At 43.6% G+C, this 25,000-nt stretch overlaps 6 protein-coding genes across 6 annotated transcripts in view; 2 read left to right on the forward strand and 4 right to left on the reverse strand.

The window, feature by feature from the left end:
• The window catches only part of LOC126561227 (brefeldin A-inhibited guanine nucleotide-exchange protein 3), a 212,221-nt gene extending 193,629 nt beyond the window's left edge, over positions 1-18,592 (reverse strand). The window contains exon 1 of the mRNA XM_050217311.1: positions 18,587-18,592. The gene's annotated coding sequence lies outside the window, so the exon portion shown is untranslated. The remainder of the gene's footprint in view (positions 1-18,586) is intronic.
• LOC126558103 (39S ribosomal protein L38, mitochondrial) lies at positions 1,603-3,155 on the reverse strand. The gene is made up of 4 exons (XM_050214059.1): positions 2,997-3,155; positions 2,728-2,883; positions 2,295-2,658; positions 1,603-2,182 (listed from the first exon to the last, which is right to left on the reverse strand). Exons 1-4 carry the CDS (start codon positions 3,133-3,135, stop codon positions 1,603-1,605), a joined length of 1,239 nt encoding a protein of 412 aa, XP_050070016.1. The 5' UTR covers positions 3,136-3,155.
• LOC126556207 (xenotropic and polytropic retrovirus receptor 1) lies at positions 6,513-9,218 on the reverse strand. Its single transcript, XM_050211437.1, has 6 exons — positions 9,143-9,218; positions 7,895-9,074; positions 7,349-7,543; positions 7,105-7,274; positions 6,745-7,034; positions 6,513-6,645 (listed from the first exon to the last, which is right to left on the reverse strand). Exons 1-6 carry the CDS (start codon positions 9,209-9,211, stop codon positions 6,522-6,524), a joined length of 2,028 nt encoding a protein of 675 aa, XP_050067394.1. The 5' UTR covers positions 9,212-9,218; the 3' UTR covers positions 6,513-6,521.
• Positions 15,741-16,621, forward strand: LOC126561188 (40S ribosomal protein S14a). The gene is made up of 3 exons (XM_050217138.1): positions 15,741-15,813; positions 16,049-16,303; positions 16,391-16,621. Exons 2-3 carry the CDS (start codon positions 16,064-16,066, stop codon positions 16,607-16,609), a joined length of 459 nt encoding a protein of 152 aa, XP_050073095.1. The 5' UTR covers positions 15,741-15,813; positions 16,049-16,063; the 3' UTR covers positions 16,610-16,621.
• Positions 18,593-18,688: 96 nt separating the features above from the next.
• LOC126561335 (FAU ubiquitin-like and ribosomal protein S30) lies at positions 18,689-21,314 on the reverse strand. Its single transcript, XM_050217414.1, has 3 exons — positions 21,228-21,314; positions 20,804-20,915; positions 18,689-19,011 (listed from the first exon to the last, which is right to left on the reverse strand). The coding sequence occupies exons 2-3, from the start codon at positions 20,876-20,878 to the stop codon at positions 18,691-18,693; spliced, it is 396 nt and encodes a 131-aa protein (XP_050073371.1). The 5' UTR covers positions 20,879-20,915; positions 21,228-21,314; the 3' UTR covers positions 18,689-18,690.
• Positions 21,315-22,230: 916 nt separating this feature from the next.
• LOC126556638 (N-acetylgalactosaminyltransferase 7) lies at positions 22,231-24,036 on the forward strand. The gene has a single exon (XM_050212028.1). The coding sequence runs from the start codon at positions 22,231-22,233 to the stop codon at positions 24,034-24,036; it is 1,806 nt and encodes a 601-aa protein (XP_050067985.1).
• Positions 24,037-25,000: the final 964 nt, after the last annotated feature.

The following is a 25,000-nucleotide window of genomic DNA, read 5'->3' on the forward strand; positions in this document are numbered from 1 at the left end:
CATTGTGTAACGCTATTCCACTGCAGTACGGTAATGCTACACGCAAGCAGTACTTGGCGATGGTAAGATTAGGAATGTGTAGTCAACGAACGGCCGTGACATATGATAAGATACCCAGCTACGAAAGCCCGATAGCGTTCACATTCTAAAGCGAATTGCTGGATAAAAAAAAGGTCTTTTCCTTCTCTTTCATCAAACTTTTGTTACAAGGTTTCATTTTGCATCCAGAATCCCCTAAACCAGCTATTGAATGGCCAGAATCTTCTTTACGTACAGGACCAAAATGGGAAGCCTCCGGTACAGCCTATACCAGGCAGACCGCTGTCTGACTCTGGCCTTCTCCACCGAGCACAGAGGCATGTTTATGCCCTTTTATGTCTCGCCTGTTACGCTTCAAACCATGCAAACCGTGTACGGATGTCCAAAAACAACAAGAGGTACGCACAGCGGCTAGCACCGTGCCTCCTCCTCTGGTAGGCCTTGGGCGGCTAAGCGTTCAATGCAATCATGACAGCTTCCGAATATGGGCGAAGGAAGATCATTAAATTTGCGACAACTTTCCAAAAACCCATTGTCGAATGGCTGGTGCTTTCAAAAAAAGGTTAAGGAGGGGAGGGGGGGGGGGGTCCGTAAGAGTGATGTCAATACGTTCGCTTACCGAATACCGCTACAGTTTTTCGCAGTTTTGGCTAATTTCATATTTATCCTTCCCGTATCCGGCATTTGACTATGGGATGACCTTGTGAGGATCGTGCTGGTAGTCTTTTTTTACAAGTTATACTAAACTGATTAAACAGCTCTACTGGAAGCTACATTCGTTGATGCTAACCTTGTTTGTGGTTTTTCGTTTAATATACAGATGTCTTATCAATTTAGATAAGACTGTCGCTCGTTAATTACTTCAGATTAACTTTGGTTGACAATGATGAATAGCTAACATAATCTTAAGAGACCTAATGAGGACGTAAACTAACTGTTGGAAAAGAAAATGCAACCCGATACAAAACATTTTAATTTGTTTTCAAACAATCTTTCGACTAAAAGTGTTGTCAACTGGGTGGGATAAAATTTGTTTCACGGGTTGGAATACCTGTTTTTGATCCGAAACGTGGGTCGGAGATAAACAAATGTCCGGCACGATGCAACTGCACTCTTCTAAACATCTCCAGCCGTACGTGTGCAAATATTCAAACAATTAGTTGCGATTTTGTTCATTGTGCAAGTGCATAATCTTTTAACGTAAAGTATGCACGTTTTTGGGAAAAAATAGAGCAGCGCATAATATGATTTGCTCCCACAATTGCTACGCAGATGCTGACTTGTAGCCGCGAATTATCTTAAATTTTAAATTTCTTCTTTTAAAGGCCCTGTAAGGTCCCATTCGCCTCGCGGTCTCTTCGAATGGCTACTGGACTTGCTGATACCACGTAGCTGGATAGTCAAGTCCTCACTACGGGGGAGCGCGGTCCGGATGGGATATGAATCCCGGTTTGAAATTTTGAAATTTCATACTCTACCCTGAAATAAAAAAAATCAAGTTTTAAATATACTCTAACGCCAAAGTTTATTTAAACTGAGGCTCAAATTTAACGTCCACACGGTTTAGATATCATTTATCCGACCCCATCCAAGACGATCCTTTTTAATTTCGGTACGCAACCACGACGGGACATCTTTTACTGGATGCGCATTAGGGAAGCGAAGCGCCGGTTCGGGCCCGTCGAACGGATGCGTTTTGGCCAGCTTTCGTGCCAGATACTCTTTCCGGATTTGGGCCGAATCGCGATATTTGTCCATGTACAGGTTGAAAGGTTTCCGCAGCGGGAACCATTCCTGCTCGCGAATGTAGGGTGCGGGAAAATCATACTCAAACACCGGATGCTGCAGCTGAAGATTTTCGTGATAGAAACTGGGTAAACTGGCGTCCCAGTCCGATTGGAAGAATGCCAAACCAGCGGGTGTGATGAGTTCCTGATACTGACGGTAGAAATCAAGCGTACGGAAAGTGCGCCCGGGCAGATCGAAGGTCTCCGTCCGGCGGTACTGAGAGAAATCGATGCGAGCATTTTGTTTGTATAGTACGAATATATGCCGATGATAACCGGTGCCTTTTGGTGGGAACGGTTGAAGGTACGATATCAACTCCTCACCCTTCGAGATGTCTCCATTCGGGATATTTCCGCTGTAAAGGGTATATCAGATTAAATTACATCTCCGGTTGATTGCGAGTAATTAATCCGCAGTAATCTCCGATATTAACTCCGGAGTAAGCTTCAAAAGTCCGCAATACTTACACAAACCAGTGACAGTATTCTTTTTCACTGTCCTCGAAATGACCGTCGGGATTGGTCAACAGCAGACACCACCAACTTTCCTGCTGCCGATCATCGGCTTTCTCGCCGGCAAACGTAAAGTTTACATCAAACTGTACGCTCGGAGCCGTTTGTGTATCGCTTGGCTTTAGAATATTGCCATACCGGACCGGATGTACCAACTCACCCATCTGGTACTGAATGTTCAGCTCAATCCGGGGCACAAAATATGCCGATCGTCCGAACAGATGCTCGAACACGCCGTAATGCTCTGCAATGCGTTTCACATGAAAAGGACCGCTGGTTTTAAGCCAATCGTCTCGCACCTGCTCGAGATCAACTTCCACTGGGAGGATACAGGAAAAAAACGATTAGTTAAGGAAGCCGAATGTTTTGTTATAAAATTTTTACTTACATTTTCGCTCCCGTGACAGTCGCTCCAGTGTCGCATTGTTTCTTTGCGATTTTAAGTGTGCCAGACGCTCCGACAATTGTGACGAACGGGAGGGTTTAACGTAGGGAAAGCCAATGTTGACCGGTCGGGTAACTTCCGGATCCTGTAGCTTTTCAGCTGCAAAAAAGACGATGCAAAGCAATGCCACCCACCATACCACCGGGGAGTTACGAAACATTTTGGGGTAAGCGCATTGGCGAGAAAGGAATAACATACAGCAATGGAATTACCTTGTAAACGTTCGGCTAGAGTTTTCGCAACGCCGGGCGCTTTACCACGAAGCTTGTGGCCGTAACGGATATCGAATCGTTGGAGTACGTACGGCTTTAGAAGCAAATATTCACACGTTCGCTGAATTAAATTGGCCATGTTTTGTTGCAGAAGATAGTGTTTTGCTTCGATGCTTTTGGCTCAACCTTTTGACATTACACCGGTGCGCGCATAAAGCTTTATTTGCACGGCACATCCATGCTAGGGAAGCGGTTATTTTAGAAGGAATCTTTCGTGCTTTGTGTTAATTTTTCAATGTGTTGGATGTACAAAATCGAGCAATTTACTTTTTCATTCATTAATCAGTTTATCTAAAACGTAAATAATGGGCTCAATTATGATAATAATATTAAAAATTCATTTTCAATCTGTTGTCTGAACCTTGAAAACGCATTTGGTCTAACCACCTTGGTTTGACAGTCTGACATTTGTAGAGCGCACCGCAAGATTCGCATGGGCCGAATCCGTTTGTTTACGTTTGCTCTGTGTATGTGTGTGTGTGTGTGTGTGTGTGTTTGTGAAAGGAATTGGGTGGAAATTATTTTTCATTGCTCACGAAACAATTATGCTGTCCTTCCCATTTATGTGCAGTACACATACTAAGTAAGTGTGTAGCATAATGAAAAATAACAGATAATTTTAAACGGTAGAATCGTTAATAGATTTTCGATTCGAAGAACATTTGATGTATTTAAACTTTGTAATTCATTACAAAAATACCACTTACAACATAAAAGAAGATCAGATAATATATTAATAGCATGAAACAAATCCAGCTATCGAAGCTACAGCTTACTCTGTTTTGTTTTCTGTTTTAAAAAATGTCCCGCGCAACCTGAAAAAAATCATAATCCAGGCAACCGCGAGCTACCGGCGTAACCAGCAACTTTGGAGGCTTATAACTTTTTTAATACGTAATCCAATATCAATGCAATATTCTGGTGCAAGTTATGTTATCTCTTCTTCTTTCTATTAAATTAAATATGCTGCCTAAATTCTAAATAATTTTCAAGTTATGGATGTTCAAAGTTGACATGTCTCTGATACAATGTATCAGTATATTACGATTTTATCATAATTTTACTAGGAGTAAGTAACAAGTTAAAGGTGTTTTTATTTGCATAAAAACCGTTACAGAAAAACACACATCGTTCTTCTTTGCAAGAAAAACACATTAATGTGAAAGGTAGTATCGTTTAATAGCTGCAAGAAGCGTTTTACTGTGAAAATTTTGCAAAGCATTTAATTAAATATATTTGAACGTTTTTTTCATTTAGGGAAGAACAAAATGTTTTTATGATAGTAACATGAAAACGACTAAGAGTTGAGGCGACGTATATATACAAATAGAAAGAAGAAAAGTTAACTTAATTTTCATTAGAAAGTAGCATCACAATTAGATTATGTATAAAAAAGTTACAAGCCTCCGAAGTTGATGGCTACACGGGTAGACCGGTTGTCTGAAGTAGTGTAAAACTATGAATAAAAGGGTAGAATTTTTATCCCATCTTTTCATCAAACAAAATTAACAAATTAAGAGCACTTTCACAAAACATTTTTGTCAACAAAATATTTTTAAACTACATTGACACTTCTTAACCTAACTAACTTAACCAAAAAATACGTTTGATTCCCTTCTCACGGATTGTTAAAAGCGAAATTTTCGGAAACGTACATGGAAACCCTGGCACACGGTTTATTTTTGTTGAAAAAAAACAAAAATCTATTATGGAATGAATACGTAAAACAAAGAATTCGATAATTACAATGTTTGTACAATCACATCCCAGATCACAAAGATAAATTTTACGAATTTCTTCGCTTCGCTCAGTATGCATCTTAGGTAACTTGGTAATACATCATAATTACCGGTGTTTGTTTTACTTATTTCTTTAATATAATAGTGGAAGGTAATATTTGTTTAAGACGTTTACATTGTGTATATACATAGGTTCATAAGTTCAAATGACATAGCTACACGCGAAAGAAAGATATCGTTAAACCATCTTTAATCGAAATGTGTAGAACAGTGAAAGCGTCCAAGCAGAAAAAAACGAGGAGTTGCATTTGAAAACAAAATCAATTACTTTATCCGAATGTAAAAGGAAACCAAAAAGTTGTAACAATACGATATAAACTTAAGGTAATACTGCGATGAGGAAAACTAGTGTAATCGTTTAAGAGATTGTAACATCTATTCTAGTATTATGGCCATTTTTTGGAAGATGGTACGTCCCTGCATTTATGTAATAATCATAACAATTTCTGCCTCCTGCTCCCTCTTTTTATCTACGCTCAACCAACGGCGATGCGACAGTAATATCTCACAGAACTACCTACACGAAGGGCGAATAGATAATGTACCCGATCTAATTTAAGGCAAAATTTCTGAAAGATTATATATCAGGTGTTTTTTTTTGTTTTCTTCTTGTTTAGTCTTTTTGTAAGGCATATTGGTTCGATTGACCTGTAAGAGCGCTATAAACAAGCGCAAATCCTTTTTTTGTTTGTAGTACATCTGTGCCATTTTCTTACCCTAGCATCGATATAGCTAAACGATCCAACTGAATCCACGAAAAACATTAGTTTAGACAAAAACTAAGTGGTGTTATGGCATACATTTTCGTAACAGTTTAACATTCTTCCGCTAACATTGATATCGCACCATTTTTTTTTGTTCTCTTTTGGTACCGTGCAGAACGGAATGTTGCTTATATTACGGTGGTTTTGTAAGTACACTTCGCTTCTGCTCGTAGTGAGTGGACATGGTTTTTAAGAGTAATAATGTAAATTTTACTTTTTTTAAAAATAATTTAGAAAATTGTGCGCCCGATTGATTCTCACACTACAACCCTCGGATTGCGAATTGAAATAGGTAAATTAAGATAAAAAGGCCTATTTGTAGATCGCTAGATCGAAAACAAACTCTCAAGATTTCGCTTATACGATCTTCTTAGCTCTGCTTTCGATAATGGCCTAGTCCTTTCGAATTTGCTTCCTGGCAATATATATATAGTTTAAGTTACCCATAGCCGAATAGGCAGTTCTGCGTATGGAGAAAAACTGAAACTTGCAGAAATTGCGTGTGCACTGGGACCAAACGCAAGTCACCAATTAAAAAAGAAATAGACAAATCCATACGCAACAATAACAGCATTTTTTTTATGAAACTTGCAAAGCTGATATGATCGGATATCAACTATTTAAAACAACTGATCCATGATCATCATGACCAGCCGCACAAGAAAAGAATTGAAGGAAACAAACAGAAAAAAGTAAAACGTAAGTACATTCTAAGTACAACCTAAGCAAACTATAACGATCTTTTGTACGCAGGAACAATGCGACAGGTGGCCGCCAAGAAAACCCCACATGGAGAATGGTAATGTAGTAGCGATTTAACAACCATAGTGGGTATTTTTCCTGGTTGTTTCAAATTATTCCTGAATAAACTTTAAAAAGTACGAGCAGTGTACGAGGAACACTCAGACATGCTTGGTGCTCGTTGCGTCGGGCGGTGTGGCTTCATGCGTTCCCTTAAATGCTGGTAACAAGGGTCTACGATCTTCTTTCGTCTTTTTTGGCTTTGGTCGATTATGCTTGGTGTATCTGTTATTGGATGGAAAAGTAAGCAATTATCAGTGTCGGTTATCTTAATGAAATCTGGAACGGTTTATCTGGTTTATCTGGAACGGCTGAGAGACTCACCGATTAATAACACCATCCTCCTCATCCATCATCTTCAGTATGATTACTTGATCGTTCGAATCGATCGGAGCGATCGAAATGTCCCGTACGGCACGGAACTTACCACAATTGTTGAGATGTTCGTTTTCCAGACGGAAAAAGTTCCACACGAAGCGACGAAACACTTCCAGCGGTGCGACGATCGAGGTCATTAGATCGCCACTGATAAATTTATTTTCGATCAGTGCGTACGATAAGATCCAAACGAATCGCAGTACCAAATCTTCGATGATTGCAAAATAATAGAAAAACTGAAATATAATAAAAAACTCGTTAAAATGTGATCTCAGTGGAGAGAAAAACAAGAAAACTGCTTCTTACTGGCATAGAATAAACTATCTCCTCTCGAAGGAAAGTATTTTCTCCGGCATTTTTATCGAACAATCCCCAATCCATTTTGATGTCCCACGTATAAGCGTAGCAGGACGATACAACGGAGCTAAACAACCACAACCAGAGGAAAACGTTATCCGAGGAGTCTTCATATTTGTCTGGAAGGGGGGAAAAGATAAATAAATGCTATTCAACCAAGACATTCTAGCACGAGCTTAACGCGGACACTTACAAGAATACGCGGACCGTAACGTGGCAAAGATGACAACGCAGAAGGTTGTTGCATACTTGCCGGCGTTTACCAAATGCGGGAACGCCTCACGGGAATCCCGATAACGGCGCAGACACTGAGCGAAACGAAACCATGCAGGCAAGCAATTCACCAGCGGACGGATAATATAGCTTTCCTCCATACATTGACGCGTATCTGAAAGAGATAATTAAGAGAGAGAGAGAGAGAGAGAGAGAGAGAGAGAGAGAGAGAGACAGAATCAATTAACTCTACAATTGATTTGATATGCTTCTTTAGCCCCATTGTGTTCAATGCTAAAAATCACGTTTCTGAAGATTTTCATGCATATACAAAGGTTCATAAATCTTTGGACATTCACGAATCTTTGGAAAAAAGAGATGCTCCTGAAAGATTCATTCAAATTCATGAATTTGAATCAGATTCATCCTACACTAGATAAAACGTGGTCTTACGGCGTTGAACATCTTCCGGTTCGCACAACGAAATGCCGGTATTTCCTGGCTTTTCGTTGCCTCTAATACTTACTGCCCGCTTCCAACCAATTCCCATTGGTAGCGTAAAAACAGGTTAAAAACTGAAAGTCCAGCAGTGCCGTAACGAGACTGTTGAGCTGATCCGCCAGCCAGAAATCGGCAAATCCGACGTGAAAGAACGGTGCCGCCACCATGCGGCCGATCGTTTTCAGCAGCCAAAACCGTGCCTCGTAACGAAACACACGCAGCGGGTTGATTAGAAATGCAATCATAATAACGGTCATTAGCAGCGGATTAATGTACGGCGGTATGCTCAGGCTCGCGCTGTACAGGAAGCTCAGCAGACTGAGCGTCCATACCACCCCGAAGATGGCCGCCATCTCCATCAGATGCTGCTCGGACAGATGGTTGCGTGGGTCAAGCTCGAAGATTAGCACGTGGTTCACGCCGGACGAACGCCACCCGTAAATGTTGACGCCGATCAGAAAGATGAACTCGATCAGCAGCAACGGACCCCGGTAAAGCCGGAACGCAATCTTGAGATTCTCGCCCGTTGCACTGTCATGGAAGACGGCCGACAGGATTACCGCAACGAACAGCACGACGAAGCTGCCACTAAACAGCCCCACCTTGAACGTGGTCCACGGGCTCTGCTGTTCGCCTAGCGGTGGTACGCGCAGCCGCTTCATAGCCCGCTGCCGATCGCCACCCTCGAGCTGGGTCGTGACGGTCGTTTCCGTGTCATTGATCAGCTTGTCGATGTCTTTGTTGATGAAAAAATGGCTCATCTCCACGTGCTCCTTCTGGTACCGGGCGCCATTGTCCGAGGCTAAAATTTTATCATGCTTCTTCAGTATCTTGCGAAACCCGGTGTGATTGAGGTTCTGATAGTTCTGGAGCAGGATTAGGCTGAGATAAAACTCGCTGAACGCGAGCTTCAACTCCTGCGCTTTCCGGTAGGGTAGATTGATGGGCTTATGGCTGTGGCCCTTGCTCTTGCTTTTCTGCTGGCTTTCCAGTGTGGTCCGCAGCTGGGTGATAAGGCCGGCATATTTACGCGTCGCCTCGGCTAACTTTTCCGAGTAGAAGGTGTTAATCTTTTTCAGCTCCTGGTCGCAATAGTGGTAAAAATTTTCATCAAAGTTTGCAAAATGGCGCTTTCGCACATCTTCTTCCACACTGTCGAGGGCCGGAGCTTCCTCGTTGGCGGTGTAAAGCATCGCCTTCATCTCCTGCAACGTATAGAGATTGTTCTTAAATTATTTCTTGCTCAATTCAATAAAAAAGTGGACTTGCGTACCTCGTAGTTGATGTACTGCTTGCGCCATTCCGGAGTAATGTGCGCGGACAAGTGTTCTGCAAACTTCATCCTGATCTGCTAAGCTCCTAGGCACGCTAGTTGCGATACTTCACGGTCAAATAATCAAAAATGTAATTCAAACGGTTCTTTGTGACCGACTGGTTTGGACAGTCAAGCATATAGAGTAAGTAGCGTGGTGATTTTCTTTGCACCAAACATCAGCCCCACAATCACCTTAAAGCGCTGACAGTTGAAATCGGTTCTCGTCGCGCCTTTTGTCTGTTACAATTTTAAGTTCCCTACAATTTCAAATGCATCAAAAGCATCCGATGTTCCGAAATCTGAAAAAGACAAAATAATAAAATCCAGGTATTAGTGATCGAAGTTGGCGGAATGGGAATTAGCAAGCAGCAAGTGGCAGTGCAGGTGGGATCGAACAAACTCACTCGCATCCCTTCAAGCTTGATTGATCTATCGATACTAGTTTGTCGGTACAATTGGACAAGCAGCATAGGCCGCAAGAGAAGCCTCTCCTTCCGTAGACCTTCAATACGACGCCAGCCTAACGACGAAGACAACAACAATTCTTGCCATAACAGTGTACAGTCACGCTATCGGTTGTTTACTCGTGGGTTATGATGACATCTTTATAACTTCCATAACCGCCAAACACACACACACACACACACACCATTCTTGTCAAGCTTTCTCTAAGCCCCCGAATGTGGGCGTTCTTCACGTGATGGCAGCAGCAGCACCAGCAGCAGCCGTGACCATCTTATCTCCTTGCACGGGCCGTTAAGAGGGAGGACGACGTTCGCGATACTTACGGATACGGGTTTGAACAATTCAACTAACCAGGCAAGGTATGGAGTGTGTATTAGCAGGTTTTACATCGCTATCTGTCCTCGTTTGAGGTCCAGGGTTGGTATATGGTATATTTATAGACGAGATTTCAGAAATCTTTTGTATATTGTAATATTGTTGGAGGCTATTCAAACCAAATTGTTTTTTTTCTTTTTGGCTCTTAAGGACCTATGATCTTGTTCAAGCAGATATCTTATCACTGATCAGGATACGGAAGGTATTAATAAAAATTGTTTGAAACCATTGCTAAGCTTTACAAGACTACTCATTCTGTGGCTAAGAATGACACGATGAGATGAAATCCGAACATAATTGGTACAGGAATGTTTATTTTATAGACTGGAAGTAAAGTCTTCCCTTTACTTCAACAATTCTCCACAACTTATCAATATATTCTTATATAAAGACCAAATGTTTGATCCAGTCGACCTTATGGGTTTGTGTAAGGGTCGAGGATCGAAGATTTAAAAAATATAATTTTTCTCCTTTATACAAATATTTGCTCAAAAAAGCCTGTTTTGGAGACTGTAATTGGAAAAAAAGTGTTGCTATAATCAGTTACTTCCAGCGCTAATGGTAGAAAGCAAATACCGACTATTGGTGTGTGGTGCGCAATTAATATACTGCTGCTAGAATGCTTGATAGTAAAATTAAAATCATTCTTGCTAATCAGCATACGCAAAAACATCATCAATTGGCATGAACGGGTAAAAATATAATAGGAGGGGATGGATGGTTGGTTGGTCGAGCGAACAAATATCATAAGTGGGCTATTAAAAAGTACCATGCATGATCATGACCCACCAACCTCTATCGCGCTTGTGGTCAAGGTATCGATTAAGAGTGTTGTTTTGCTAAAGGAAAATTTTTTACTAAATTTCCAATTATTAGATTGATCCTTTGTACTACGAAACTGTCGAAATACTGCCAGAAAAAGGGGAAAAATGGCTTTCTTTCTGTACAGTCAAACCAAAGTCCGGGATATCAGAAAAATGGAATGTTCTCGATGTTTGCCGGTAAGTGTCCCCAAACCTGTAATGTCGGAAATCATCATCAGCTACAGATTTTCAAGGGAAGTGTGTCTCTAGGGAACGAAACCTGATGTACGCATCCGCCGTTGGTAGGCCGACCATGCGAAGGAATGACCGATTCCGAACTCTCGATCAGTTCCTTGCTACGTTGTCAGATCTACTTCGATCCTGGGTCAACCAGGACCTACCAGTGCCATTCCGGACGGGATTCTATATCCGGAATCTTGCCGTGTGAAGCCTGGCACCGGTACCACCGCCGCTACCGGACCACATCTCCGTCATATTTCTCTCTTACTGTTTAGTATTAAATCTACTTTCACAACACATCTTCCAGTAGTTGTACATGTATGCGATTTTTGCTATATAGACGGAACATTAAAGCATTCGTATGACCAAGTGCATCTGGATGAGATCGTCAAAGTACATTTGATCTTTCAACTATCCAACCAGCTGCAATAGTCATTATTGCATGGTTGCACCAACGACAACCAAGGTAACAACACATGTTTCAAATCTCCCTTACAATATCAAAAACATTCTCTTAACAACAACGTTACTAAACTAATATGTTCTTTGTGCACAACATGCCGATCGCGTACAGCCCCGGATCTAATAATAACTTTGATCTAACCTCGGTTCAAAGGAGCACAAATGAAGTACTTTTCCATTCCAGATGAGATTTCGGTACTAGCTGCAAGAGAAATTTTTAAACCCCTACACTGTGTTTTGTCAGCCTACATTCGAGCGTCAAAGTCTATGTGAATCACAAACCTTTCTTCGCGATTATTTTAGCATACAACAGCTGAGTCTAGGGTTGAAAAAGATCAAAAGAAACCGATAAAAAGTCCGCTAAACAACACGCAGCGACCGTCCAGCGTCCATGTCGTGCCAAAACGATTTTGCCCTCCGAATATCAGTAACACAGTGCGACCAAACATGGCTTGTTTGTAGGTTAAATGCAACGATCTACTATTTATCACGAATTCCCTACTTTGCGCACACCTTTCGGAAAGAAAAGATACATCTTTCAGCAGGATATTTCTGCAACCGTTGCAGGAAGATAAGAATGTAATTTCCCGCAAAAAACAGCAACCGTGCTGTTGTGATTCGTGTGCAGTTTTAGCGGCATTTTGCATGGAGTCACGAAATAATAAAGCATGGAACGAATGGATGGAGATTGCAAGCGACAGAAGGAATGATTTGCTCAGCAAACGGAGCTTATCGCGTATCGTTGCCTTCACTTTTCCAATGCTGTGGTGTGAGCGACGGTTGAAACAGCAAGAAGCCAGAGCTACACCAGACAACGAGTACCAGGCAAATTTATCGCTTTCGGGACCGCTCAGGAATGTGGCAACAATGTATGGAGATGCAGCAAATCTGGCAATTTTAAATACATAATGTAAGAGATATGGTTCTGTAGTCTCTTTTTGGCTCGCCAAACCCAAGAGGTCTTTGGCCTACCAAAATCTGGGTTCCATGACTTGATTATACTTCCGTTGCTGGATGGTTTGTCCATATAAGACTTTAATGCAGAACTGCAATAAGAACCATGGGTCTCATCGGTACAATTTTTTAAAGACTTCAATGATGTCAATTATTTTAAATGTTTGTACGCTATTCACTTCAACTCCTCCTTTTTTAATTTCGATTTTTATTCATCTCTAGCTGCTCTCCGATCTCGACTCTTAACTTTATCCTCTTTGCTAACCTTTTTATTATTTCCCTAAATCATTTCTTCCTCCTTACATCCTCTCAGCTTATAGTAATCGATTTTAAAAATCTCAGTTTATTTATAATTTAAGTATATTCCAGGCAGTAAGATGATTCGCATAGAAATCGAACCTCGAATGACTGGTGGTACTAGTATCCCGGCCACCCGATCGCGCTTGGGTTTGTCTTGATCCATTGCACAAAATCCAATCAAATGAGTTTAAATTTCCAACGAAAAGAAAAGATTCCATCATCACTATTATGATGTCTTTGCGTTGGAATGCGCAGTATAAAGGTAACCAGTGCTGGAATACTACATTGCGCACCGTTGTGCAGTTGTATCGATGCGTCCCTAGCAAACGAGAACTGCATACGACCATTATGCATCGCAACGGTTGCATCCGCTTGTTTTTCTTTGGCTGACTTGACTGTTTGCTTGGCTCGTTGCTATGAAGGAGCAGTAAGAAGATAAAAAAAACAGGTCCGGAATCCGGGCTGTTCCGTCCGTTTCGCCGCCCTCTTTTCGGTTCGCTATAGAGTTCAGATTCAGATCAAACAGCCCAACAACAGCAGTGCAGACTTTAAACGGCAGCGTGGGCCCTACGGGGTAGGGCTTGTGGTCCGGGGTTCCTCCCACTAGCAACACTTGGACAACAGGTTTGCCGGTAGTGTGATGGTGATGGCGACGCAAGGTACAAACTCGTGCAAGGTACAAAGCCGTCAGCATACCAAGGCTTCCTGCAGTGGCTGCGTTCTTGTTGCTAACCCCATATTCGATACCGATACCCTTGATTGTGACTCACCGAGCGGGGGCTTGCTTATTCAAGTAACCAGCTGGTATACATTACGAATACGAAATATGCTCATATTGAGAGGCAGCGATGTAAAGTCCCAACGTAAGTTGGGTGCGAATTCGATGCTCGTAAGAGGCAACCCCAACCCGACTGCCGCTTCGCTTGAGATAATGATAAGAACCGTCTGCTTGGCGGCAGCAGATGGAATCTCCAATCTGCAAACATCATGTTTGAATGATGTGAGGTTGCTAGTTGGGGACGGACGGTGTTTGAAATCTAATCATCCCATCCCATATTTGCTTCGCCTATCTTTATTGGGTAAAATCATTACAACCATGTCCGCTGTTTGCCAGCAAGCGAGGCTGTAAATCTCATTTTAATGACATTGAGTTAAATTCTAAGGTTGGCAAAGGAAAGATCGATTGGTTTGCCTGGATCTGAGTAGGATTTTACAATTTGTTCTACCGTGTGGGGAAGACTTCCTTTTGGGAACCTTGTTGGGGTCACAAAATCCCTCAATCTTGATCTGTAATGGTCTGATGTTGCAGATAACTTCAAAGGTTACTTACCTTAAACGATGAACCAGCTCATTCGATGTCACGCTGCCAGCGCGCGGTCATCTTTACCAAGTTGTTGCTGGTGCTGATGCAGCTTTCGAGGTACGAGCCCGAGTTGATATGGGAGCACCGGTGCAATTTTTATGCTGCCCAACTTGTCATCCTCTTATGCTACGTAACCCGCCCGGTTCTCAGAATCAGACGATTCTGTCGAAAACAATAAACAAAGTTCCGGAGTGTGTCAGTGGAGAGCAAAGGCATCAAACATGTGCCAATTATTAAGTGAAATATTTACAAAACTTGTACCGAGTCTGTAACGCCAAAGGGACAAACGGAAGCCACGAGCCCGGACCACTTGAAAGACGATGGAGGGTGGGTGGGCGAATTCGCCCGGAGAAAGCACTGCTTCTCCGCTGATTCACGATTCACTTTCGGTGCGACACTGGTTCGCCGTTGTGCTGCTGTGCACGAACTACGCTGCTGCCTGTGTTGATTGTGGTTGGTTGCTGGTTTTTGGCAGTCGCATAACAACAACACTCGCAGCCGCACTGGGACCAGCTGACATGCACCAAGCCGATTGCCGATGGTGGGAGTTAGCAATATCCACACCGAAAACGAAAGCAAATGAAGCAGTAACGGAGGGAACGCAAAAAAAAGGAAAACAAAACACAACCGAACACAACGAAAGGCCAATCCGCTCGGGGTCAGCAGCGCCAAGAGACAAGAAGTGTACTGGTGCGACAGGTTGAACGATTGTCAGATGGGGCTGCTGTTCTGGGTGGCAAAAAAATAACAAATACGATGACATCTGTCACATGACAACGCGCGTTGATGCTGACAGTTTGGCATTTCCGTTGTTTGGTTCAAAACAGCAAAAATGCTGACCAAAAAGGCATATCCGTGTGAGTTTTTTCTGCCTTAAAATTTTCAGCGATTTTCACGAAAATGTTAGAGAAACAGCCTTTCAATACGATAATTTTCGACCCTAGTTTAGATCAATTGTGGTCACGAATTGGCCTCTAGAGGGCTGTGTTGTTTCTTACTATTACTAACGGGTTTAATTAAAACTTAAACACCTGTAACTTTTTACTTACACATAGTAAATTTCACAAAAGATCAATGATTCATAGTTCTAATCGTAAAGCATACGTAATAAATCGTAAAAATTATAGTTGTAAAAATTCTGTTGAAAAAAAAAAGCAAGCCAAGTTTGAACCACCAAGGGAGCTACGAAAGAGCCTCAACAGATGTATCAGCTCCTTCAATAAATATGCCATTGAGAAGCCGTGAACTACTTGGTGTACAGAAAGGGGATTCAAATGGGAGTTCATACTGCCCCATGCACCGCACTTCGATGGTTCAATACCATCTTTAACGGGTTGTTGGAACATCATTCGGAGATAGAAATCGAGTCTCGGCCAATAACACCGACCTCAAATAGATCACCTGACTAGCTAGCACTAACCGCTGGTCATTATTTTATAAAAATTACCACAAAGTCCCAGAAAAAATGGTTTCGGGACAATGAATAAAATAATACAAAAAAAAAGGGACGCGTACTCTGCGACCATGCTCCAACCCCTGATCATTCACGAAAGTGCCTTTTCAGCGTGTTTGTCAAAATGTTCCTTGCCTGTTGTATGAATGTCAAATAGTAGAAAGCCTCTTTTAAACTTCCGTTTCGGCTAGGAAGCACGAATTGCTTGCGCAGGGTAAGAAATTGTTTGAATAAATACATGTACCATAGGTGCCGATGCTTTAAAAATCCAATTTTAAAGACGTGCCATGGTGTTGAGCATTCGGCACGGAGGGTGATGCGTGTTTGGACCGTGTGTGGTCACAGTAAAACAGCTTACCTTGCATCTGCCGCTACCGAATGCCGCATGTTTATATGGGCACTAGTGGACGATAGTAAAGATAGTTTTGCTTGTTACAATCTTATTGCAGTGACATAGTCTAACCATGGCTCCATCGCGGAAAAACAAAGTCGTAAAGGAAGAGGTCCAAGTGTCGCTCGGACCGCAGGTGCGCGATGGTGAGGTCGTGTTCGGAGTGGCGCACATCTACGCCAGTTTCAACGATACCTTCGTACACGTCACGGACATTTCGGGCAAGGAAACCATTTCCCGTGTGACCGGCGGCATGAAGGTGAAGGCTGACCGTGATGAAGCGTCGCCCTACGCCGCTATGTTGGCCGCACAGGTAAGCAAAGGAAGCAAGGCATTATTCGCGTATGAGACTCTAAATGTTTTTGTGCTGTTCTTGTTCTTCCTTTGCCACGACATACAGGACGTAGCGGAGAAGTGCAAATCGCTCGGCATTACTGCGCTTCACATTAAGCTGCGTGCTACCGGTGGAAACCGTACCAAAACGCCCGGACCTGGTGCACAGTCAGCGCTCCGTGCGTTGGCCCGTTCATCGATGAAGATTGGCCGCATCGAGGACGTGACGCCAATTCCGTCCGATTCAACTCGCAGGAAGGGTGGTCGTCGCGGTCGTCGTCTATAAGCCCGGCATCATCGTGTTATGCTTCCTACCCATACACACACACACCGTGGTGCGTGCCCTTTTTCGGTTCGGAACCTGGTACTGGGGTTGTTTATTTTATGTTGCTAATCCTCCCGTGCACAGAGGCTCGTGAGTTTGATAAGTGGTAAAGTTCTATTTCTGATGCAGCGTTGGGAAAAATCCCGCGTGTTACAAATGATACCACTGTAACATCTCTCTACTGTGTTGTGTGTACCAGGAATACCAATAAAATGCAAGGCCACCTAAACAATCGAACACGCTGTTCTATGTCTACATATGTGTATATGACTACGGAAGATAACAAACACCACATCCGAAAGCATCGAGAGAATCGAAAATTTTTGTTAAAACGGCTAACCCTGTCCCGGAAAACTTCATACCCTACCAGATCTATGAATACTGCGTAGTTGCATGGTCATTTGGTTTGATCTCTGGACCTGCAATGAGATGAACGTTACCACTGACCGACGCAGATCATGTTTTGTCGGAAGATTATATTCAACCAAGCTCAACAACCTACAAAGACATCAGATCACGGCGGAAGGCATCCGGATACCATGTTAGGCGATGGTAAGGTACCATCGGGGCGGCTCGATGGCGCCGGTTTTCAAACGGCAGGATTTCTTCTCATTGGCTTAACGACCTACTAGATCACGCCGGCCATCGAATGGCTTACTAGACTTGCCGATACCACGTAGTTGGATAGTCACCACGGGGGGACGATCAGGATGGGATTTAAACTCCCGTCCTGCCGTCTAGGGAGCCAATCGATGGCCGACGTGATCTAGTAGGTCGTTAAGCCAAGAAGAAAAAGAAGGTACCATCGGGATTATTAGCCATAAATGGATGCAGTGGTGGATTTAGGCCCTTGTAGACCTTAAGCGGAATGAAAATTGGAGTTCCCCAGTGGCCTTTTACCATTCAAACTCCGTCACTAATCGAATGCTGCCTTCATCATCATACACGAGAGTCAAGCAACAAATTGACCTTCTACAAACAGGTCGTTCTACTCGACGCTACGTACAGCATACCTCTAGCTAACCGTTCGAGCACGATATCGAATCTTCGTAACGTCCAACCCCATTTCATTCGCTTTCTGCGGCTAATCCTGAGCGCTCCTCACGCAACACGGTTTGGGGAGCTCTGCGACGCACCTGACTTAAAAATGCTAATTATTATTATTCCTCCGAAAGACCAACATGTAGGACAGGCAGAGACCCGTGTGCAGAATAAATGTCTATTTTTTAAAATATGATATAAATCCTAAGAAGGCATGAGATCCTGTTGAAGTTGAAATTCCTGGAAGAAGTTCCTCTAGCCATCCAAATCATATCAATATTGGGAAATGCGATGAGAATTTTTGCTGCAATTTAGTAATAATGCATATAATAAAATCTACCGACATCAATCACCGATGTCCGTGGTTGCTGCAAAAGTAGAAATATTAGATTTTTGTTTCGGATTGTATTGTTGTTGATAGCAGAGTCGTTTTTTTCTGTTTTGATTACGTTGTTTGTATTGATGGCAGGGCGGTTTGATTGTAGCGTTGATCGTTTGCTACATCTAGACGTGCAAATTCAAACAAATTCTTTCGGAAACTGATTAGAAGATTCTTTGGCAAAAGCAACATTAGCATGTGATACGAACTACGGAATATATTTGATCGCAGTGGTTAAAAGATATTGAGGCTTTTTTCATTCGTCCTTGCATTCTGTAAAGGAACAAGAATGGTGAAAATTTAAATTTTGAAATTATGATTGAAAATGTCTTCCCGGACCACAATAATTAAACGAAAAATCTTTACAAGCTACATTTTATGCACCGCTGAGGTGTGAGAGATAGAACTTATACAACTCGCAAAAAAATGTGTGGTGTTCGCATTTTACAATGCTGTTACTTTTTGTTTTATTGACATCCCAACAATCTCTGTCAATCTATAACATTGATTGCTGCCACTTTGCACCTTCCATCAACTTTCCATAGCAGTGCCACCCACGCATCCACACAGCAGTATCTGTGGATCGGATCACACACCCTCAAGGGTTCAACAGCCAACATACTTAGGCTGAGTTAGCATTCGGGCCACGGCGGCGTCCGTACGCCTGGACCACGCTCGAGAAGCGTCTGTTGTACTGAATGCGTCGCTTGGCACGGCCGGTCTTCTTCTTCTTCTTTTCCTTCTTCTCGACCTTGGGCGTTTGGCCCTTCACCTTACCGGCACGGGCGAGCGAACCGTGCACCTTACCACCGAGCAGACTTACGGTCAGATCAAGCTCAACCGACGTCAGCTGCGATACGGTAGCGTCCTCAGCGAGCGGCGTTCCTTCGCAGTACAGATGAAGTTCCTGTGCGTCGACCGACTCCAGTCCAGCCAGCATAGACTAGCGGGTGGAAAGGGGGCATTGTACGGGTGTTAAAGAATAAAGAGAGAGAGAGAGAGAAAAATATAAAGAAATATTTGCTTGTTTTCGATTCTTGTACTAGCAAATGATGTGAATTTTTGTTTCCTAAGCTGAAGCTAATCGCACGTAGTAGTATTATCTCATTTTGTTTGTAAGAACAATTTTAACACACGGACTAATCGACAAAAAAGAACAGCCCGCTTCTCAATATTCCTGTTTTTATATGGGCAGAATTTGATTATTAGGAGGATCAGTGAGTTGGATAAATATCTCCAAAGATCCGCTGGAGTCTGCCGGGGAAATGGATAGAAATTTCTGCAATTGCCATCAGATGGAAGGTTGTGTTTTAAAGCGCCGACATTTACGTGGAACGTGCTATCGTTTACAAGCGCTTTTAGATCAATTGTAAGAACAGCTTTAACACACGGACTGTCCAATCGAAAGAGTGATAGCCCGCTTCTCAATGTTCCGGTTTCGATATGGGCAGGATTTGATTTAAAGGAGGATCAGTGGGTTGGATACATATCGCCAAAGATCCGCTGGAGACTGCCGGGCAAATGGATGAAATTTATTACATATCTCGCGCGTTGTAGATGTCATTAAGCCAACAAAGAATGTCGCAAATCGTAGCTCCCTTCTAAGGCCATCGATTTGATAGAAGAATAGTTCTTCCACCGAACGTTAAAAGGTCTCAGATTCAAATCTTCTCTCTTGCAGACAATTTCTAAAAACCGCTAATCAATTAGAATTAAACACGGTCGTGATTTTGCTTGTGTGCGTCGAAATTTCGATTTATTTTCAGACTAATAATTTCTTGTCGTGAATTTATGCTCCCTTTACACTTCAATTATAGGAAAATGTAATGGTCTCAGATTCAATACATTATTCTAGCACTAGCACGCTTAGGTTTGTGACCGATCAAGGCGGAAACAATGTTTTTAGGTGCTTGCCTGGTGATTTTTTTATTCCGATAGAACGACCGGGTTTTAATAAAATGTGTTCTTTGTGGTGGCATTGACATTCTCAAGAATAACGAAAAGAAAGCGTTAAGGTTGAGCAGATAATGCCACGATTTATTCTCGCACAAACTCTAGTGATCACACACGATAGCGATTCGTGCCAATCGGGCCAAAGGATTGTGCGATTTTTTTAAAATCATTTGCTTGCTGTATTTAAATTTTGTAGCGATATTGACGATCTCAATTATAACGAATAAAGCTGTTACTATTGAGTAGATAATAACGCGTCAATCTTGCACAAACGCTAGTGATCAAGCACGACGAAATACGCGCTAAATCAGGCCAAAGGATTGTGCGCCATTTAAGACCACTTTTTTTATCTCAAAAAGACTCGTGAAAGAAATTGTTGCATCAATTTGTAGCCGGTCCAGTGCATTTTTTCTTACTGTTCGCATGGCCCGGGGGGTTTGATTATGATACATTTAATCTAGCAAACGGTCTTAAACCGCTCTCGCTCACAATAGACACGCGAGGCGGCTTGGTAATGCTTGCAGCAAAATGGAGTCATGTTCATAAAAATCTGGTTTTTAAACTGTACTAATTTTTTATACCGCAGAATCAATGCCAGTGGTGAAGCGCAGTTCAAACAATCAGAATTTCCTCTAGCAGAGGTTCTAGAGAGTTAAGCCGATCCAATTGTACAGCAAACTCAGCTGGCCTCTGCATTCTACCGTAGCGATGCTTTTAGCTTTTAGAAACAATCATCTAATTTACACGTGTAAAACCAAGAAAAGAATGGCTGGCTGGCTTACCTTCACATGAGCAATGCTGTCTCCCGGCTGAACGTCCAGGACGTGCGTGTTTAATCCTCGTACGTGCAGCTGCATCCTTGCTGTTTGGAGGCTTAAGAATAAATCAAACTCGCTGGAATAGAACAATCGTAACACAAAACCAATCAATACACAACGCTCCTTCTGAGGTGCACCGGAACAGTAAACCATGCTATTGAAAAATTGTGGTTATTTTACCGAAGCATCAGCAAATTTGCTTCGGCTTCTAACAGCGTGCCCGATCGCTTTACCGAAACAATGGTTTGGCTCAGTTAGGAAAGTTTCCGAATAAAACAAACGATTCACCCTAACCCCGCTGCTAGAGCATGCCATATTTGCTGATTATTTGGTAAAACAACAACTTGTAACTAGTGAAAATTTAACAACGCACTCGCAAGACACGTACCCTGAGCGAAGAGCTAACTCGAAAAGAAAGTGGCATGGAAGGTGTCAGACTGATGTCGGAAATTACGGTGACAGTACGCATAGCGTTTGCATTCAAAGCCGCCTTTTCGTGAGGTGGAGCACGCTCGCAGTTAACCGTCAAACGAAGGCACTTTTGAGAGAGCTATTTTATCGGTTTTATTTGATTTGATAGCAGATTTCTCTTTATAAATAACGCCTACCTCGATTAAAAAAAACCCTCGTAATAAATCAATGACAATATCAGAGCAAGCTCAAAACGAATAGGTTGTTATAAATACTAGGGGATGGAATGGGGCGCCGGCCACACAATGGTGGTGTGCAAGGGTTTCGGCGCTTTTTGTTGAATTGTTACCCTCAATGCTTTTAAATTTTTGTAATTTACTTATTTTTAAATTTCATTCAAAAGCAAAGGACCTTTTCGCGAACCATCCTGACACTATTTCCAGGGAAAAAAGGCTAGCTGGGTCATTTGCTGACGTTTCGCTCGTCGATCGTGACGTTTGTGACATTTGTTTACGTATGTACGAAATTGCACACGCTCGCACGCACGCAGCTTTCCCAGCACCCGACTACACGCATACGGCAATTGAGAACAGTATTTGCGAAACTAGCTGAAAGAAGATCCGATCCGAAAGTATTGCCGTGCCGTAAACGAGCTAAACGAGTCCATATCTACATATCAACGGAAAGCAACGATCAGTACCGAGAAGCAGCAGCGGCACAATTTTGTCCACCCAATAACAACACACCCATTCGTGTGTACGTGTACGTGCGTATGCATGCGGCCAGTAGACAGGAGCAGGTGCTGGTAGAGGAGGCGCTGGTGACGACGACAGTGGCGGAGAAAGCGACAACCGGATAGTAGTTTCGTTCGGTGTGCGGACGTGCGTGTGTGTGTGTGCGAAGTGGGTGTGCATGCGAAACCAGAAGCCGAGACGGACACGTAGCCAACTAGCTGGTCAGGTGGTCAGGCCGGTGGTAGGATGCGAGTGACAAACATACGGGGTGGGCGGATCTTCCGCATCGCGGTCAGCCTCGCGATCGTGCTAATGATACTGTACATGATAGCGACCTGGTCCGGTGTCGATCAGCGCACGGTAAAGGACGTGTACAATGCCCGGTTCGCGGCAATGCGCGGCGATGGGAATGGTGGTGGTGGTGAGGTAGCGGCTGGCGCCGACCGTAGCCATCCGAAGGAGGTACCACAGCTGGTGGAAGGTATGGGCAACTTTGAACCGGCCGATAAACCACTTCCGGACGGTCCGGGCGAGGGCGGCAAGGCGTACGTGCTGCCGGAAGATCAACAGAATCGGGCAACCGATGCGGAGATGGAGTACGGCATGAATATAGTCGTGTCGGATGCAATCTCGCTCGATCGCACGATAAAGGACACCCGGCTGGAGGAGTGCCAGCACTGGGACTATCCGTACAATCTGCCCCGTACGAGCGTAATCATAGTTTTCCACAACGAAGGCTTTAGTGTGCTGATGCGCACGGTCCATTCGGTGCTGAACCGGTCGCCGAAGCATCTGCTGCACGAGATCATCCTCGTGGACGACTATTCGGACAAGGAAGACTTGAAGGGCAAGCTGGAACGGTACATCGAACGGTTCGATGGTATGGTGCGGTTGATACGGAACAGCGAACGGGAAGGTTTGATACGGACGCGTTCCCGTGGCGCGAAGGAGGCGACCGGTGAGGTGATCGTCTATCTGGACGCACACTGTGAGGTGAACAAAAACTGGCTGCCACCGTTGCTGGCACCGATCCATCGTGACCGGACGGTCATGACGGTACCGATTATCGATGGTATCGATCACAAAACGTTCGAGTATCGGCCGGTGTACGCGGACGGTCACCATTATCGGGGGATTTTCGAGTGGGGCATGCTGTACAAAGAGAACGAGGTACCCCGGAGGGAGCAGAAACGGCGCAAACACGACAGCGAACCGTACCGGAGTCCAACGCACGCTGGCGGACTGTTTGCCATCAATCGGAAATTTTTCCTCGAGCTGGGCGCGTACGATTCCGGGTTGCTCGTGTGGGGCGGTGAGAATTTCGAGCTAAGCTTTAAGATATGGCAGTGTGGCGGCAGTATTGAGTGGGTACCGTGCTCCCGGGTCGGTCACGTGTACCGTGGTTTTATGCCGTACAACTTCGGCAAGCTGGCCAGCAAAAAGAAGGGCCCACTGATTACGATCAACTACAAGCGGGTGATCGAAACGTGGTTCGATGGACCGTACAAGGAGTACTTTTATACGCGCGAACCACTGGCCCGGTTTCTCGATATGGGCGACATTAGCGAGCAGCTAGCGCTGAAGGAACGGCTCCAGTGCAAAAGCTTCCAGTGGTACATGGACAACGTGGCGTACGATGTGCTGGACAAGTACCCGATGCTGCCGGCCAACGTGAAATGGGGCGAGCTGCATAACGTCGGCAAGGATATGTGTGTGGATGCGCTCGGGCGGCAACCGCCGGCCGTTATAGGGCTACAGCCGTGCCATGGCCAGGGTCACAATCAGCTGATCCGGCTGAATGGGGCCGGCCAGCTAGGCGTTGGCGAACGGTGCATCGAGGCGTACAATGCGGAGATTAAGCTTGCGTTCTGCCGGCTCGGCACGGTCGACGGACCGTGGCAGTATGATGAACATTCCGGCACGCTGCTGCACCGCACGCACAAGAAATGTATGGGTTATCAGCCGCAAAACCGCCAGCTAGCGCTAATGCCGTGCGACATGAACAACGCGTACCAGTCGTGGAAGTTCCAGGAAATTCAACCACACTGGTAAACCGACCCATCCGGGCGTCCTGCGGGCACAAAGGGCAAGCTATTTTACAGGGTGGCATCGTAGCGGTGACACACGTTGATTTATGTATAAAAATTAAAAAAGAAAAATGGTTTGATTTCTCATAGGAAGCTAGTTCAATAACATAGTTTAGTACTAAACATGCATTTTACTTGATTTAATTCAAATCTTTCGCTATTTGCCCTTTGTTAACGGCCCGTAGACAAATGCCGGATGAAGTTGAAGGTGAATGATTTGAAATAAATTAAGTGTAACGTATGGTTAGTACTATTAAGAAGTTATTTAAATTGATTCTGAAGAGAAGCCAATTTTACTACATAAAACAAAGTGTAATACCTCTACGATGCCACCTTGTACACACACACATGTATGAAGCCGTTTTTTGAAGCCGTGGTGTCATCTTCCTTGGCGCATCATCGCGCATCATCTGCTGAAGGGCAAATCACTCGGCGCGTCCTTATTTTTATTCCTTTTCTCTCATAAATCCGACGATCCAAACAGAAACTCTCACGCTTTCAGGAAAGCATTTTTTTTGTTTTTGGTTAAGGAGACAGCGATTGCCGACTGTAGGAACAGTATGACGTGGAGCCGAAAGGATTATGTTGCAAAGGGGAACCAATCGATTATAGGCTCGTCACTTTAGGCTTCTATTTTTGTGTTACGGTGCAACCGTTGCTGTTGGTCGTGTCCTTCCATTACACCACGGTTGTTTTACGTACGAAAATTCAAGCTAGCAGGAACAGAGATGGAGTGGAGGAAGAAAAAAGAAATAGTGAGACTTGATTGAACAATTAGTGATACTTGACTAGAAGCAAAATCATCTCGGTTGTGGGAGATGCAAAACCAAGCGTTTGAATAAAATGAGAAATTCCATTCTAAATTTAAAATCAAGTATTTGAAAACTAATTAGCAATACAAGCGATCTCGTACCACCGGTCACGGTTTG

The sequence above is a fragment of the Anopheles maculipalpis genome, chromosome X, assembly GCF_943734695.1.
Source record: "Anopheles maculipalpis chromosome X, idAnoMacuDA_375_x, whole genome shotgun sequence".
Taxonomy (NCBI): domain Eukaryota; kingdom Metazoa; phylum Arthropoda; class Insecta; order Diptera; family Culicidae; genus Anopheles; species Anopheles maculipalpis.